Here is an 18,005-nt window from a genome sequence, read left to right as displayed (position 1 = left end):
TCCTAATTATTCGAATATAGTAATATTATATCTATATATATTATATACATAAATATATATAATATATATATATATATTCAAAATCAACAAGGGCCATAATGTTATCCACCGGAAACTTTTCAGTTAAGCTAGTTTTCAATATACCGTGTGTACGGTTAAAATGGGAAAGTGTGTGTGTTCTATAGTAATACAATCCGAGTGTAACTTGTTTGCCCTCCCCTGGGTACCAGAAGAGGAGACATGGACATAGCCACCCACCCCTTGCAAACCGGTTTGTCCGCCTCAGGTGTTGACGGGGTAGGTAGGGTGACATCCACCACCCTCCTGCAAACCTGTTTGTCCGCCCCGGGTGAGGTCGGGGTAGGGGAAAACAGCAGCACCATTCCAATGCGCGTTTTCTTCAGTCAGTTTTAAGTACAACATACACGATTCACGCTAAAATTTAAGCTAAACTTCTCTAAACCGAACACTTTCGAAGCTCTATCTACATCGAGAGATTAAATGAAGGCTTCTCACACCAATAACTCATATACATATACTAAATCTGAACGAAGCTGAAGCAAAATATTTAGCTGAACTTAGCAAACAATCTCTTCCAGCGGCTTGGAGTCAAGTCTTGTGACGCTCGACTCTTCGGCGGTGGTTCAGCGCAATCTGCCTCCCGCCTTATCTCTCTTCATACATTATGCGACCTCAGACACGGCTACTGTTTTCGCCATTACCATAAACACGGCATCGGTGGGCGTATCAATAAGGCGAGCCCTCCGTGTCCGGCCAATAATGACCACTTTAGCCAATTTCGGTCATTTTGGGTCATTTTTACTCCGTCGGTTCCGCCGGGCGATTCCACCTAAAAGGCTTTTATGCAAATCAAGTGACGGAGGCAGCGGCTAGAAGACACCCACGGTCATTAAAGTGACGTTTAATGACCGGCTATTAAGATCTGGAGCCTCCTCTACCTTACCTGGCTCGAGTCGTTTAATTACGGGTTAATTACCTGGTCTCCTTTCAGGAGTATAACCCGCCGGACAGATCATTATTAGCTTATGAGAACTTCATCATATTAAGACTAAAAAAAAAAGAAGAACCTTACTTGCTATTAACTCTGAACCTATATCATGGGCCAACATTTCCGTTACAGATAAATAGTGGAATAATGTAGTCGGTAAATCTCAAGGTCTTCTGGATAAGGGAACTAACAGTAAAGTGTAGAAGAAAAATAATGATCCATAAAATATGTAAAGACGCTGATTTTCGTTTTGGAAACATTGGCTTTTTTTTTCTTTTTTTTAGACTTGTAAAGTATTTACATTTTAAAATACAACATGAAGTTCGTAAAATATACATAGAGATACTACAGGAAAAAACTCACCGCCTGAGAAACAGGGTCGCGGTACATAAATCTCTCTCTCTCTCTCTCTCTCTCTCTCTCTCTCTCTCTCTCTCTCTCTCTCTCTCTCTCTCTCTCTCTCTCTTTTATCGAGAGAGAGAAAGTCAATCGAATCTAGCACCGTACCACAAAAAAAAAAAAAAAAAAAAAAATGTTGATTTCTGCCGGTTATTCTGCTCTTGACTGACGTTAACTTCTCAAAACTAGCACCTTGGAATTTGTCGAGTTCCTGCATGTATCCTAATTGGATAATTGCTTGGTGCCGTGCATATTTTATCAACAACACCTGCGATTTTTTTTGGTTAGGAATGTTATTAGCTAAGAAAAGGATTTTCTTTATGCCTGAGTATATCTGACGGAAGTGTGTAACAACAAACTGTTAAGATTCCGAAATCTATTTTATTGTGCTTTGGAGCCGGCCTGTGTTGACAAATGAATTTTAGAGAAAACAGGGTCCTGGAACGTAACAGAAATGACAAGGTAAACCACGGATAATTAAAAACCCTTGTCAGGTTGTGTTCTTTATGTTGTTAATGTTCGAAAACTGTATAAAATGATGGTAAAGAAAGAGAGCCGATTCGACAGGTTCAGTCACTCCGGTTGTTGTGCCGTTCCGAAACTGGGACCAAAGAATTTTTATTTTACAGACTTATACGTGGGACAGTGGTGAGAAGGGCTGGCTCCGGGCTGGATAACACGAGCTAGAAGCTCAGCAGGGAGATGGAGGTCTCTGTCTGCTATAACAATATAATTAAAGCGTCAAGAATCCATTGCATGTCGGTTGCATTTCTACAGACTGTTAAATATGACTAGAGGTTTTTATATACTGTATTATATTTTCTTTTAACTTACGTTGATTTTGAACATAATTCTTTCCAGCTCTGAGCACCTAACCACTTTGCTTTGGATATACAACCCAATCTTATTTACTTGAAGATGCTGGATATACTGAAGAAGCTGGATATCATAGCCCTCTTTTCATGTTCAACTCACCCATGCGCTTGAAAAAGACGTGATTTATCGCTTTGCATTTCACCCCCCTCCCCCCCCCCCCTTTTTTTTTTTCCCCCCCCCACCCCTTTTTTTTTTTCTTTTCACACTATGGACAGAACGGGTAACATCATGCCCCATGCAATTAGATAATGAACCCTCTACGTGGCGTGACGAATATTTTACTGGCATATATCCTGGCAACCTTCAAGAGTAAGTTATTGCCACTGACCTCGGAAAGAGGATCTTCTCCATTTAGGGATCGCGATACCAAAACTTTGAAGGTGTGCCGCTACCTTGAGGCAATGTTATGACTATTTCATACTGTTGGTACTGCATAGACTAGCAATGCACACCTGACACACATACACACACACACACACACTGTATGTATACGTATGTGCATGTGCGTATGTGTATGTGTGTGCCCTCTACAAGCGTAGGTCAAGATGTTACCCTTTTCGGTTTCCAGCGAATACTTTGGAATGAGGTTACTACCACCACGCCCTGCCATACAGAAGTTTAGTGGGCTTGTTCATTGGTATCGTCTGACATTTTCCTGGTATTCACCTATCGAAGTACTGACCAGACCCAGCGCTGCCCAGTTCTACCGACAACGACCAGCGGTGTGTGCATGTTCACGATTCCTGTTACTAAAACAAGACCAAGACCTAAACAACCGTTATGTGATAACCTGCGCGTGTTCAGATACCCACAATCTTTACTTCCTTGTGCTGTTAATAAGCCGCCATATGATTAGCGACTCCGGATGGCGAGAATGCTGGTTACGTCAGTAACCTGTACATCTACTCCAGAACAGTAAATTCTCTAGGAGAAAGGTGTGGTGTCCAAGGTGTTCAAAAACCTGTGTGCGGCAGAGGGACCCGTCAGATGGCGTTGCTTGGGTGGATAAGTGGTGCGTGATAGCTCAGGCTTCCTTATCGTGCCTTGTTCTCAACTTAGACCTCCTTTATAACGAGACAGGAATTTACAGACTTCCTGGATTTATTTGCCATGTATTCATTCGAGTACCTCCGGTTTCTGTGTACCTTGGTGAATTTCTGGCCACAACAAACTTGGGAGGGGTTTGAAGCCATCATGGTAAACTATCAACTAGAAAAAAATAAAAAATAAAAAGAAGGCAGCTGGGAGATATTCGGTTAGATACTGAAGGACTGGTGGTTACCAGCATGGACCAAAGTCGCGTTTTCAGAATTTGTAAGTCCATCGTGAGCATCTTATGCCCCCAGGTTTTATATATGTGTGTCGGGGATTTGGATTTCCACTCTTAAATCTGGACCCACACAGCAGACTTGCCCTCTCACATACGAATCAGTCCAAGGAAAAAGGACTTGTCCAATCATTTTAGGGCAAAAAAGCAAAGCAATTGCTTACCGATTGCGTCACCGTTAAATTTAATATCTGTCGACATAATGTTCTCAAGTACCCCAAGAGGAAATCTGCTGACAGCCAGACGCAGGTGGTAAGTTATGGCGGCTGTCGGAAAAAGGACTTTAACGAGGAAGTTCACTCGTTATCACACCACGGGTACCGGTTAAGGTGGTCTCCGGGTGTGTCTTTTGGGCAAGAATACTATCGGTCTCTTGATAGATGACGGATGCATTGTCTAAGAATGGCCTTGGAAAATGGAATGATTGATATATTCACTCGCAATTTTGGCATTTGCTTTGACACACAGGTTGTCCATTTCCGACTCACTATGTTGGGATTTAGTTATTTCCGATATTTTGTTGCGTTTGTTACCTCTGACCAATGGCATCAATTTAATGAATAACTGCGTTATTTCGTTATTAATTATAATTTCCTCAGTCCTCTCGAGATGTTTGAAGTTATATATTTATATAATATATATATTAATATATATATATATATATATATATGTATATATATATTTATATATATAGTTTAACATATATGTATATTATAATATTAATATTAATTATATAAGAGATAATTATAGGTAAATATTATATATATATATTTTTTTTATATATATATATTTATATATCTATATTATATATATATATATATATAATGAGTATACATATATGTATATTCTATATATATATAGTATACATATGTATATTATATATATATATATATATATATAGCTATCTATATATATATATATATATATATATATAGATAAAAAAATATATATATGATATATATAATATATATAGTATGTATACTATGACACGACTAGTATGTATTATATACACGTACGACTGTACATACACACGTGTGTGTGTCCTTGATTATTTTGTTTAAAAGTTAGTCAGGCTCTGATTCTTTCCAGAAAGAGCAGACCCTAACCCTCTTGTTGACTACGAATGTATGTTAACAGCCGATTTTACGGGATCCCTTCGACATTTATGATACTGACAACTAACATAGAGACGCAGACCTGGTTACACCAGTCAGAAAACATGCTCAAGCGCCAAGGACTAATAGGAACGGAAAGTTTGGAAGCATAGGTTGGTCTAATAAATATGTTGTAAACTCTTTTTGCCTTCTGGGGACAAAACTAATGGGTTATACAAGTGACAAGGCTTCTTTTGTGATTAACCCCAACCTGTTTCCTTCCTTTTCCATTTTCTTGTTTTTCCCGGGCCTCCGATGAAAAAGAAAAAAAATAAAAACGTCAAAAGGTTGTCCTTCCTACTAGCCTTTGGTCTTCAAAGGCAATGTTTCCCGGTGTCCTGAAGTTCGTCGAGTAACATTCAAAATTTCCTTACAGTTTAAGTAGAAACAAGATTTCATTTTTACAACTGATTTCTAATTACAGAGCGAAAACTGCTTTCTCTAAGGAGTGTGCAGCCTTTTAATATCATATCGGCCGTCAGATCATTCTTCCTTTTTGATACTAAAGTAACACTTTAATTCTATTTCATTTTAAGAGGTAATAATCATCAAATGCTTAATTAGGGTTGTCAAAATACAAGGCATTTTATGCAGGAAAGGTTCCCTTAGATTCTGCGTGGTTCATTGCTGCAGATTTAGGTTTTGAATCGGCTTAGAATAAATTTTTATTTTCTGCGGATACTTAGTTTTCGTGTAGGAAACTTTTTAACTAACCTGGTAGATGTCGGGCGCCACAAGTTCGAACTCAACTGCGGTAAGCTTATTCTTTGTTATGAAATAGTTGGATATTAAGCAATCCCCGAGTAAATGAAAACAGAGACATTAAAATCATAGAAATGTGATCTACAAAAAAAATTAAATAAATAATAGTACGCTAAAATGTAAACGAAAGAGATTACCTACCAGCCTACCAGCCTCGTTATTCCGTAGCATAACAATGCTCTTGATATCCTGACTCTCTTGACCCCTGAGGAACTTCTCTTCTAGGAGGTCTCTGGCCACCCTATAGCCAAAACCCACATTGTCGTCACACCCACTCCAGTGCCAGTCTTTGCCGATGACCCCCACGGGTTCAGGGACGCCAGCTATGACCGGGGCGCCGCCTATATCGACTACGGGTTGGATGATGGTGAGGCGCTCGCCTCCCGGAGTGACTTCTTCAGGGTTGGGCATGGAATTGGGAAGAGCATTCGAGAGCCTCTGGTTGCGCTCCTGGATGCTGTTGAGTCTCCGGCGCCTCTCGGCTTTCGAGAGTTTTCTTCTTCCTTTTCTCCCTTGTCTCTTCTTGCTCTTTCTGCGAGCCTTTTTGTCGGCCAGGTCGCTCGAGACGCCATTTCCAGACGGGTGAGCAGACACGGCCTTCGACCCTTTTCTTCTCTTCTTTTCATTTTTGGGTTTTGGTATATTAGAATCTGCGAAGTCAAGGAAACATAAAATAATTTGCTGAGAGATATTCTAAAGAAAGCATAATCACTTGCAAAAGCATTATTCTAAGTATCATTTTGATTTCATACTTGAGTAATTTTCTGGAAAAACAGAAATCAGCTTTGATTTTTGTCCCGTGGAAATTTAGTTTCACTAATTAAGATTCTTAATTAGTGAAACTATTAAGTCTATACTTTTATAGTGCGGAATGTGCGGGTCACATTTAATTAGCTAAAGACGTGAAATATGTGTATGCTATTGTTATGTAAATGCAGTGTGATGGCCCAACATGGCTGTCATAACGAGAATGAGCAGTTCAAAACATGTAAATTTATCGGTGAAATTTCATAGTTTCATCAGCTGTCCGTGAATCGTTGAAGACTGAACGTTTGTCATGATGCAACACTCACCGAGAGCATTTGTCTCGTAGGCATTTTTGCTGCAGGAGCATTCCAGAAGATCGCCTCGAGAGCAGGCAGAGGTAATCTCGTAGGTCACCGAAGCAGACATGATGCTGTTCAGGAATGCTGCTTCTGGGGTCTCTGATTTAAAGGAAAGAGGTAATATTTATTTCAACTTTAAATATAATAGCCTGAAATAACACAGGACCTTATTTACATGTAATTGATGCATAGTTAAGAGATCCAAAGAACGGAATTTAAGGTAAGCATCTTCTGGTGTACACGAAAAAGTATATGTATACACAGTCGCATAAGTATATAATATATATATATATATATATATATATATATATATATATATATATATAGAGGGAGGGTATGGAGAGATAGCTAAACAAAGGGAAAATATAAGAAAAGAGAAATAGCTACGGAAAACACAGATAGATATATGTTATGTATAATTTTATTTGTTCTTGATACCCGAAAACGTAGGTAAATGAAGTAACACTGCATACAGATTTTTGTTCCGTGCTTGTATGTTCAAGGAAAATAATATTCATAGCCAACTGTCTAACAATAAAAAAAAACAGCAACAACAGTCGAGACTCGTAGATAGCACTTATCAAAAGAAAGTCTGCTACGACAATGTAAAATCTTTCAGTACCAGTGCATGGTCAAATAAAAGTAACGCGTCACAAACAACACCCTGAACGGGGAATACCAACCTCATTTACCCCAAACACCTTTGTACCTTCTCTACTTTGCTTTGTTGTTGTTCCTATCCGAATATGTTTGATTTGCATTTTGTACCCATGATGACTTTTGGATTCAACGGTGTCCAAAAGATCTAGGAAGTTTGTGTGGATTCATGTGGTAGATGGAAGATTAAGGGTTATCAATTTTGAGAGAATGTTGTAAGAAATGTAAAGTTTAATAAACAAGGATGATGAAAAATGGACCATGCAAACACTGCAAAGAGCAATAAAAAGAAATAATAGCCCAAACAGAAGATTAAAAAAAAACTTTATTGTAAGATATGCAAATAAAAAAAAGGGGAGGAACGGGCGGATGACTGAAGATGAAATCTACATACGTAACTAAAAGCAGATTTCCGAAAAGAATAAGGTGAAATGAAAGGTCAAATATTTATAGTGCTAAAAGCAATAACGAACAGACTTCAATGCAAGTAAGATGAAAAAAAAGTTCTTGTTTACCTCGGCTGAAAATTCTCCTCAGAGACCTCCTGTTATCTGTACAATTCCACCTGTGGTGCCTGAACTGGTACTGACACTCCCTCATGGCCTGTTGCGTCCCCGTCAGGATGAGGTTTACCGTTGTGGGTTCCTTTCTACACAGGAAGCTTAGGGGATCCTTCGATTTCTTTCGGCCTCGCTTCCTGCAGATCCTGTTATAGTCCATCACAGCTCGGCTTCCAAAAGACCTGAATTGGTGAATAGATATTAGAATTTCCATTTCAAAACGAGTAGACGGCGGCATTCCACAACTTACAGGAAATTGAAATGTAAAAGGTAACACCAGAATCACGTGGTTCAGTGAGTTTCTTTTCAACCATTGCCAGGCTTCGGAATTTTTTGTTTCGAGTGAACCTCAAGGCTATCTGTCAGGTGTGAGTGGAATGTTCGCACTTGAAAATTGACCAGCGACCAAAGCAAGAAGGGTAGTTGACGTCATCACGTGAACCAGCTTAGATACTTCGAGGTCGACTGGCTGAACGGGTCGTCCTTCCGACCTTTGAACGTCAGCATTTTTGACCTTATCAAAATGACTTCCAGATATCTAAGTCACCCCAGACTCATCAATAATGGTTCAAATCTTTCTGTTGGCGACTTTGCTTACCTCATTGCTCATTGGCAATCCCTGAAGATAAAATGCATATAAAACTCGTTGGGTATCAAACTAAACGATCACTTGACGTTTTATCTGTCGTGTTGAAATTGTTGTTCACTCAACTGCAGTATTTTTTTCTGTTTTTTTACAGAATAATACCTCGTAAACAATTTTAAAAGATCTGGGGAAAACTGGTTATGTAAAAAAATAATTCGAACTGTTATTTCAACAAAACCTTTTTCGGTAATCTAACAGCGTTCTGTGAATTTTAAGGACCCATAAATAAAGTTAACAAAGGAGAATCAAATGTTTCTTCAAATACTACTTTAATCCCGTTCACTGTTTATTATTATGTAGATCTGTCATAATTGACGTTAGGATCAGTAATACACATTTGTATATTGAATGTTTCTCCTCTAGGTAATTAATAAGAAGCCACTACTTAGTTTATGAAAAGTAGATGTTTTACTATGGTAAAGAAATGACATTATATTAATTTCATGACAGGATATATGTATATATATATATATATATATTATATATAATATATATATATATATATATATATAATATAACATATGTATGTATGTGTGCGTATTCGTACATACACACAAATATATATATATATATATTATAATATATATATACGTATATATATATATATGTATATGTATATGTATATGTATATGTATATGTATATGTATATGTATATATATATATATACACTTAGAAAACAAAAATACAGGTATGTCGTCGTAAATGATAGGAGTTTCGATGCATCAAGGCTTACAGAAAACGAACCCATTCTTGACTGATTAATCTTTGAAAAGATATCGAAAACTATGTAACATTCTTGTTACTCTCTCTCTCTCTCTTCTCTCTCTCTCTCTCTCTCTCTCTCTCTCTCTCTCGTTCTCCTCTCTCTCTCTCTCTTCATGTTTTATTGCAAAAGAACAAGAGCAAACCATTTCTATACTAACTATTATCCTGCCTACCACTTAAGTGTGTGCTAAATATTGGTAATTGTCAGAACTGAGTGTACACTAAATACTGGCATGAACCAGAATTTAGCGCACACAAAATACTGGCATGTACCAGAATTTAGTACACACTAAATACTGGCATGTGATAGACTTTAGAGTGCGCTAAATACTGGTATGTGCCAGAAGTTAACATGCGCTAAATACTGGCACGTGCTTGAATTTAGAGTGCGCTAAATTCTGGCACGTGCCAGTATGCTTGAGTTTACCATGCGCTAAATAGCGGCACATGCCAAAATGATTAAGTACGCAATAAATTCTGGCTCGTGCCAATATTTACCGTGCGCTAAATTCTGGCACATACTCAGTGTCAGAATTTAGTAAGCGCTAAATTCTTGGGTGTTTGTTGAAGGTCAAACGAACTTTTCCTCCAAAATGAGAAAAATTGCCGCCTTATGGCAAGTAACTGATCACTATGCATGGAATATGGCCACATTTGCATAGTTGATTGCAATTTAGCGATATTGCAGAGTTGCCCAAAAATTACCAGAATGGTAAAAATGTACGGATATCCTTGGATTTTTTTTATTGGGGTGAAACGGACTTTTCCTTCAAGCTGAGAAAAATGCCGGCTAATGGCAAGCAATTGTTCACTATGCATGGAAATTGGCCATGTTCGCACAATTAATTGCAATTCGGCTATATTGCAGGGGTGCCCAAAAATAACCTTGGGTGTTTTTCGGGGTATCACACGGTCTTTTCCTTCAAGCTGAGAAAAATGCCGCCTAATGGCAAGCAATTGATCGATATTCATGGAAAATAGTCACAGTTGCAGTCTAAATGGCAAGCAAAGCAATTTCAACACAGTTGAAATCTGGCTTAAATAAGAAAGTGAAACGAAATTCGGTTACAAATTGCCGCAGACTTGTTTTCTTTCTAACTATTGGAATTTAAGATTTACTAAAAATGATCTCGTAACTAATTTTGACTCACTAGGGTAATAGATGTTTTACGATAATTATGAAACCGTTTCTTCAAGTACCTACTATATTGACGTATTTATAAACACACGACCATAGGTTTGTGAAAAATTTTCTTATTTTTTTTTTGTGAGAAAATGTACCTCTTTAAAACTGTGTGAATACTCAATATTTGCCTGGTTGCTGTCAACTTAGATATTTCAATAAAACGAACTGAAATGCGATTCAGATTAACCGTAAATTGTGAAAATTGTTTAAAAACGCTCATAGATTCATACTCCACATTATTTTGCGTCACTAAGTCAAGAGCATCTTCACGAGATCAAACGGCTCGTTATGATGTCAGACTGTCAATATCTATCTGTACATATACGCAAACACTATATATATAATGTACATACGTCGAAAGTTTACTTTTGCATAGAGAGAGAGAGAGAGAGAGTTTGGGGTGGGGGGGAGACAGACAGACAGAGAGGTATAGGGTTTAAACCCCAAGTGAACCATTGAATTGTTGATGGAGAACTTCCTCCGCAACTGCTCTCTCAGTGTCATAAAAGGTAAGTCAAACAAATACTCAGGAGCAGCTACATCGACCTTTGGTTTACTTGCTGCTTCTTGCTCGTTTTGCGCCTCTCTCTCTCTCTCTCTCTCTCTCTCTCTCTCTCTCTCTCTCTCTCTCTCGTGACTTTGGAGGTACTTGCAATATTGGATGATCTTATATAGTAACTTTACCTCTGACTATTGCTCGTGTAGTCGAAGAGAAAATGGACAAATCTGTAAATTTCAAAACCATTTCTATCAGTATTGAATGAGATCGAGAGGGTTACAGAATTACAAATTGAAGCCGGTTAGACAGACCTGTCTGGAAAGCTAAAACCTATTCATTGGGATATTGGAAACAGTGCTATACGATGGTTGATTTGACTGGTTGGTCTCCGACATCTATAAAACCTTTATGGGTGAAATAGGCAGAGAAGTTTTTTTACAACGTATTTCCTCCCTGATTAAGCAATTACCGGATGAGTGTGGCAATAGGTGATCTTTTGTTTCCCTCGAAAACCATCCATATTTATCATTAAAGTAACCGTCTGAGGAAATGTGAATGAGGAAGACACCAATTTTGTTAATTCGTAGGTTTATAAACGACGCCAAAATAATACTATAAAGTTATGGGAATAGGCTTAGTGGCTATCTGGTTGCAGGTTGATTGTCATTAATTTCATAATTGCACTAATAATAGACTGTTGGAAATCGATCATTATGATGGATTAGCCCACTTTAAGTATCTCTCTCTCTCTCTCTCTCTCTCTCTCTCTCTCTCTCTCTCTCTCTCTCTCTCTCTCTATAACATGCAGTAATCAAGTCCTTGAGATGCATTTCCCACGAACCTGCATTTGTTTCAGGCTGGTCCATTATTGAAGTTGGGGAAATAAATACGCATTATAATGTCTAATGATGAAAGTAAAAATTTAGAAACCGATGGCAAACAAACCAATAAACTACACTTATTCACAACACAGTTTGTTAGTGGTCTCCAGTTTTTTCTAGTTCCTCTGCGCCAACCCAATAAACAACGGTATGATAAAACACACATAACTTTTCAACCACATACGAGGATGGGGGCTTTTGGAAGTTTATTTATTATTGGTTTATGACGGTGTTACGACCTTTTAGATTCCGTTGGACGAGTCAGCAGCCTCCACATTGTTTAGCGATCCCGTGGAAACTTACCAAACATTCAAGTTACGACTCTGAGGACACCAGTCACTCGGATAAACAACAGGGGGAGTAAAGGGCACCAGAGAGATACGAAGATGAAGAGAGGTACACAGAGGAGAAAATAATAGACCGGATGCGTAAAATGAAAAACACGAAGCTTTGAGCAAAGCATAAAAACGTAAGAGAAACGCAAGCAAAGAGTGCCTTTAACAATGTTTGCATAGCTGCACCCGCACTTTCCAAATAATAATTCCTAACAACATGCATCGATACTGTTAGATTACATAAACTGAAAACAATATGCGACCAGGTATTACGTAAATTCATAGAATTTAAATGAACGAAAACACGAAGTAAATGTAATATGTGTCCAAACTGCTGATCTTAATTAGAAATAACATATTTTATCTAATACTGAAGTTTTGGATTTTCAGTCACCTCGAGTATCTACTTCACAGAAGTCACTAAAGTGTGAAGCCAGCAGTTTATGTGTCTGAATAATATTTATAAAGTTTATACGCTGGTATGAATAGTATTCAAATGAGTAATAAACGGATTTGATTTTTTATCAGCTTTTGATGTAGACGAACCAAGCATTTTATGATAAGAAACGAAGTGGCATTGTGAATGGACGTAGAATGGGTTCTGCTGATGTACTGTTGATTATGCTTTGCATTGTCATTTTTCTGTAAATTTCGTACTCTTGACTGCGAAAGTCCCACAAAAAAAGATACAAGTCAGTGAATGTCAAAAGATTAGCTTTTATTGTAGTGTTATCTTCAAAGGTTATTAAGATTGAATGTATGTGCACAACTTGAAGAACTGAACATAAGTCACCCTTCAGTACAATGTTTCAGTATTACAGCCATTTTATTTATGTAGATTCTTAAAAGTTGTCATTTTAAACGAAAACTGGTATGAAGATTGTTTGATCTCAGCTGAACATTTGTTGCCTAAAGGATTCTGGGTCAAGTTCATGAAACTCCGATTTATATTTCTGAAAAACTTTGTAAACTCATGTAAATGTATCTCGTAAATTGCGGTGATAAGTCTCTAGCAAGACCTAATTAACATAAATCACTCTGCAGTGAAATAAGAGATACCACAAAATCACAGGAACGAAACAGAGTTGGAAAGAAACATTAGATGCAAGAACTGAAAAAAAGTGAATGAGTAAAACGCAGTGAATAATGTTCTTTCAAAAGTAAATTATTACCACAAGATCAAAAAGAAACTTCAAAAGATTAGAGGCCACTTTGTTCAAGCCCCTCTCAGACTGAAAGTGATAATGTTATTTCCACCGTTTCATTCTAACAAAAATTATATCTATCTCGTATTTTTTGCTCCGCTTGTTTTTATCTGATTAACAAGACAGGAACTAACTTTAATCAGTCAACCATGTTTTAACAAATGGAAGTAACAAAGGAAAAGCGAATCATTGATACACAAGAAATATATATCAGTGAAGTAAGGTGCAGGCGCATAATTTAAAATTAACCTGTGCTAATACAGTGCTGTTTTATTTTATCTAATGATAGTACCGCTAGCAATGATAATTAAATAATGGGCCTGGTAGTCCAATTCATACCAACCTGATCGCACTAACGTTCCCTCAAATCGATCCCACCGAAGAGGAAATATTTGGTCTGTTTAATTAATAGATAAAAACCCTAAAAAATCCTATAGTCTTCACTTGACAACAGAAGTAAATTATGTACTTAGTTGTTAGTCGACTTGCAGAGAGCCAGAAGGTCAACACCTACTGGTACCAATATCCGTAAACGTATGGTAGTGACTAAAAGCTAATAATAACAAGAGTAAACTTTTTTTTTTTCCAAGGAAAAATGTTTTACCCCCAAATAAGCAAATTACTCCATTAAATTAAAACAATACAGTTACTTATAGGCGACTGAATTCATTGCACTTGCTTTGCCATTACTTTAGAATGATATTTAAAGAAACAAACGTCTTAATCCTATAAGTGCAAATAAAGTTATGCCCTGATATTCTTTATTTTTCTAGTTCGTTATTGTTTATGGAAAACCCTTTTCGTAAGGAAAAACCTTCCTGGAAGATGCTATAAACTTTTTTTTTTCCTATTCAGAATGACGAAGGAAGCAGAGTATCTAAAAGTAAATATTTAGTTCCAACTTGCAGCTGAGAGTAGACACACGAAGAAAAAAAAAGGTGCCCTAAATGAAGGGCATTCAGATACCTGGCTGGTTTACAGGTCTTGATAGCAGGGGAACACCTGTTAAAATTAGGTAGCCTTACTACAACGGGTCCATCGTCTATATTTTCTCCTCCAGGGGAGCAGAAAGATAAGTCATGTTTTAGCCAACTTATGGTGGCGATAGCGCCAACCGATATCGCCTACCTTGGAGTCTTTATGACGTTATGCTTGGCGTGGCCTGTCAGATACGTTTCTTGATGGCCTTCCGCGTAAAGTTCATTCACAAATTATACTTGCAAGATGGTCATCAGTGCCCGTGAAGTTGTAACAACCACAAAGTGCCGTTGCTGAAGTTTCTTCGGTGAGTGGATTCTTTGGCCCAGCCGTATTGCTTTCTGTCTATTACTTTTCAGCCGTTCCCATTGCTAGCCTCCTACCTGGCTATCCAACTTCTTTAACATCAATTTGCTCCAGTTTTCAGCTCTTTACCAGTAATCATCATCATCATCATTTTCTTAAGAAAAAATATGTTTATGACAGATCAGGTAACGAATAAATAAATCCGCGGAAATGATTACGGTATGAGGTTCTAATGCTTGAATTGACTTAGTGTTTTGATCACTTGAGAGAAAAATTAAACTATAGGCAAGCAGTGATTAATCATTTAATAAAGTATATAATTCTTTTATATAAATGAGAGAGAGACTGTCCAATTAATAAATCTAGAAATTCTGTTTACTTTCACTGACCTTCCCGATGGTCTAGAGTGAAATAGAGAAACTTGCATATTAAAAGCAATCAAATGAGAGCCGCCCGATATAGTTAGGAACAACAAGACATATATATAATGATTATGCAATTGTTCAGGATCGAAACAAACACGCTTCTTGAATCATTTTTGTTCATTCTTCTAATCTAGCAACATTATAGCTGGAAATGGATCGGGTCTGACTTATCATATAGTTTATAGCCTTTATAGTTCTACGGTGTTTGTTGGTGGGAGGGTGGCCGGGGTGGTGGGTGTGGAGGTGAGGGACGGAGGTGGGCCTGTGTCCAGATAAAGCATCACCCTACTCGAGGCCTCTCGGGATCCCAGGAGCCTGGTCCACAATTAATCTCTGTCAAAGGATTTGGTCCTTATATAGACGTCTAGTCTCTCTCCTTTTATATGAATTACAAGTACACGCTATATGTAAATATATATATATATATATATATATATATATATATATATATATATATATATATATATATATGTGTATATATATATATATATATATATATATATATATATATATATATATATATATATATAGATATATATATATATATATATATATATATATATTATATATATATATATATAATAGTATATATTTATATATATATATGTTTATATATAATATATATATATATATATATATATATATATATATATATATATATATTTATATGTATGTATGTTTATATAAATATACATATATATATATATATATATATATATATATATATATCTATATATATATATTTATATATATATATAGATATCTATATATATATATATACATATATACAATGTAATAAATATGCATATTTACATATATACACATAAATACATCATATTGACATAATAAAACACTTTCGCCACTGTAATTCTATCGCGTTGCTTATCATTCCACAGCCACTGAACTAACAGTGAAGGCAATACGTAATAAGTCCAAAAGGTTAAACGAACGTTGAACCAACAGCTGATATACGCTGCGTAAACACAGACAATCAAGGCTCTTGAATAACTTGTAACACACTTCATTCCTATCAATAGACGGAGAATGTTATTCATTCGTGGGTTTTTGTCTGCCTGTTTTAAAGTTTAGCCAAACTTCATGACTCAAAAGCTCCGTTTTTAAGTAAATTTGTAATAACGAAAAATATTTGAAAGCCAATGACCTCATTTTGGTCTTTGGTGAAATGCACGCAAAAAAAAAAAATATTTAATTAAAAAATAAATAAAGCGAACTAAAACTTGAGTAGTTTATTCCCCTTGTAAGGGAAATTCTCCTGAGGATAGACATCATATCCTCTGATGATCGCTGAGGGATACCAGGACGCCATAGTCCCGCATGGCAGATGGTTCCGAATCCTTGAGGGACTTTCTGGAGGCATAGACCAGCCGGCTATGCGGACAAGAGTAGATGGCGCATCTCTTATCCCATCTCTCAGTATTCTCGAGAGAGAGAAAGAGAGGGGAGATTGTTTTCAGCCATCTATTAGCGAATAATCTCGGCTCTTCTCTCCCTTAGGTGGGGATACCTCCTGTGTGTGCTTGCTCAAGTTCCAGTTGCAGTGCTTTCTGACGTTTATTTTTCACCCGTTGCCTTTGATTTCTTCCCATGTACTTAGGCCTACCTGGTCAACTTAAGTTCCTCGACTCCGGCGCCTTTTAAGTTTCGCGTCATGTACAACACCAAAATTCTTCGGCTCAGTCTTATGATGAGAGAATAAACGTGACCTCGAAGAATCCTGTAGGTACCCAAAGGCGGTAGCATGCCCAGGAGAGAACAGTTCCCAAAGGGCGCAGTAACAGTAGAACACAGACTGTGAAAGACAGCAGCAGCAGGAGGAGGAGCAGGAGCAGGAGCAGGAGCACGTCCGACGTGTTTTTACAGCTTCGGCAGTCATTAGCAAGACGCTAATTATGGACAATGAACTTCACGCTCAGGCATTCCCTTAGTTGGCTCTGGAGGAGGCGCAAAATAATAAACTGGGGAGGACTAGGAGAGGTAGGAGGAGGTCATAAAAAGTTTGTAATTTCTTTATCTTCGAAGATCGGTTACGAAGGATTAAATGCTCAACGTTGAGCAAGTTTATGATGTCTTCATTCTTTTGAGAATGAGGTAAAACGGTGTAAAGTCTATAAGACTTGGTAGGAACTGCACCATAAATTCTTAGATGGATAAATCGCGTGGTAGAGGGGCTGAGATAAATAAGTTATTTTGAATGAAATACAAATGTGAATCACTAGCCCTGATGTCTTCTTAGGAAGTACTTTATGAAAATGCTTTTTCATATACGTTTAATACCTCTTGAGGTTCCATTTGATTACTAACATTGCAAGGATACTAGGATGCCATTTTACAATGTTTTGTACAAACAAAGGAATAAATTCTTACTTAAAAATGGGAAAAATAAGACCCCTTAAGTTTCTCTGTTGCATTTGAAGTCTAGTTGAAGTCTAGTAGAGAGAAAAAGAACACATTCTGTTAAGCCAAAATAATTTACCTGGAAGTTTTCGAACTCGATGGAGGAAAAGGGTTTTCAAAAAAAAAGAAAAGAAATAAAAACATTTACGGAAACTTAATCGAGTCCGTCCTCCATCTTACTCCGTCCAGAATATGCGCCAACGTGATCAATAGAATATTCAAAATTCAGCTTTATATTATATAGACCTTATTACCTTTCCTCTTATCAAGTTTGGTTTTGGACCTTATTAACAGTCATTGTTACTTACAATACACTGTCGAGGTTTGTTGCGAGTTGCAGAAATTATTGGTGCTTTACTTGGTGAGAATGGGAATGATCCGTTTAACTGGAAAAATGCTAAATCTCTTCAGTATCCCCGTCTTTTTAATTTCTTCATCCCATAAATTATCTGATTTTTTCCTAAATAAAATAAGATGATTCTTTCATGGCAATCATATCTTGCCATGATATTAA

The 18,005-nt window shown here is 37.1% G+C and overlaps 2 protein-coding genes across 2 annotated transcripts in view; one reads left to right on the top strand and one right to left on the bottom strand.

Annotated features, from left to right (window-relative positions):
* The window catches only part of LOC135224166 (protein Wnt-4-like), a 314,368-nt gene that overhangs the window by 7,592 nt on the left and 288,771 nt on the right, over window positions 1–18,005 (top strand). The gene's annotated exons all lie outside the window — the stretch shown is intronic.
* Window positions 1–18,005, bottom strand: part of LOC135224192 (protein Wnt-6-like) — a 101,784-nt gene that overhangs the window by 15,806 nt on the left and 67,973 nt on the right. Inside the window, exons 2-4 of the mRNA XM_064263059.1 lie at window positions 7,806–8,032; window positions 6,601–6,732; window positions 5,669–6,177 (exon numbers count right to left, since the gene is read on the bottom strand). Of these exons, the coding sequence (XP_064119129.1) occupies window positions 5,669–6,177; window positions 6,601–6,732; window positions 7,806–8,032 (868 nt within the window). The remainder of the gene's footprint in view (window positions 1–5,668; window positions 6,178–6,600; window positions 6,733–7,805; window positions 8,033–18,005) is intronic.

Source organism: Macrobrachium nipponense, chromosome 20 (assembly GCF_015104395.2).
Source record: "Macrobrachium nipponense isolate FS-2020 chromosome 20, ASM1510439v2, whole genome shotgun sequence".
NCBI classification, from domain to species: domain Eukaryota; kingdom Metazoa; phylum Arthropoda; class Malacostraca; order Decapoda; family Palaemonidae; genus Macrobrachium; species Macrobrachium nipponense.
The sequence above is the reverse complement of the archived record's forward strand: the minus strand, read 5'-3'. Positions and strand labels throughout refer to the sequence as shown.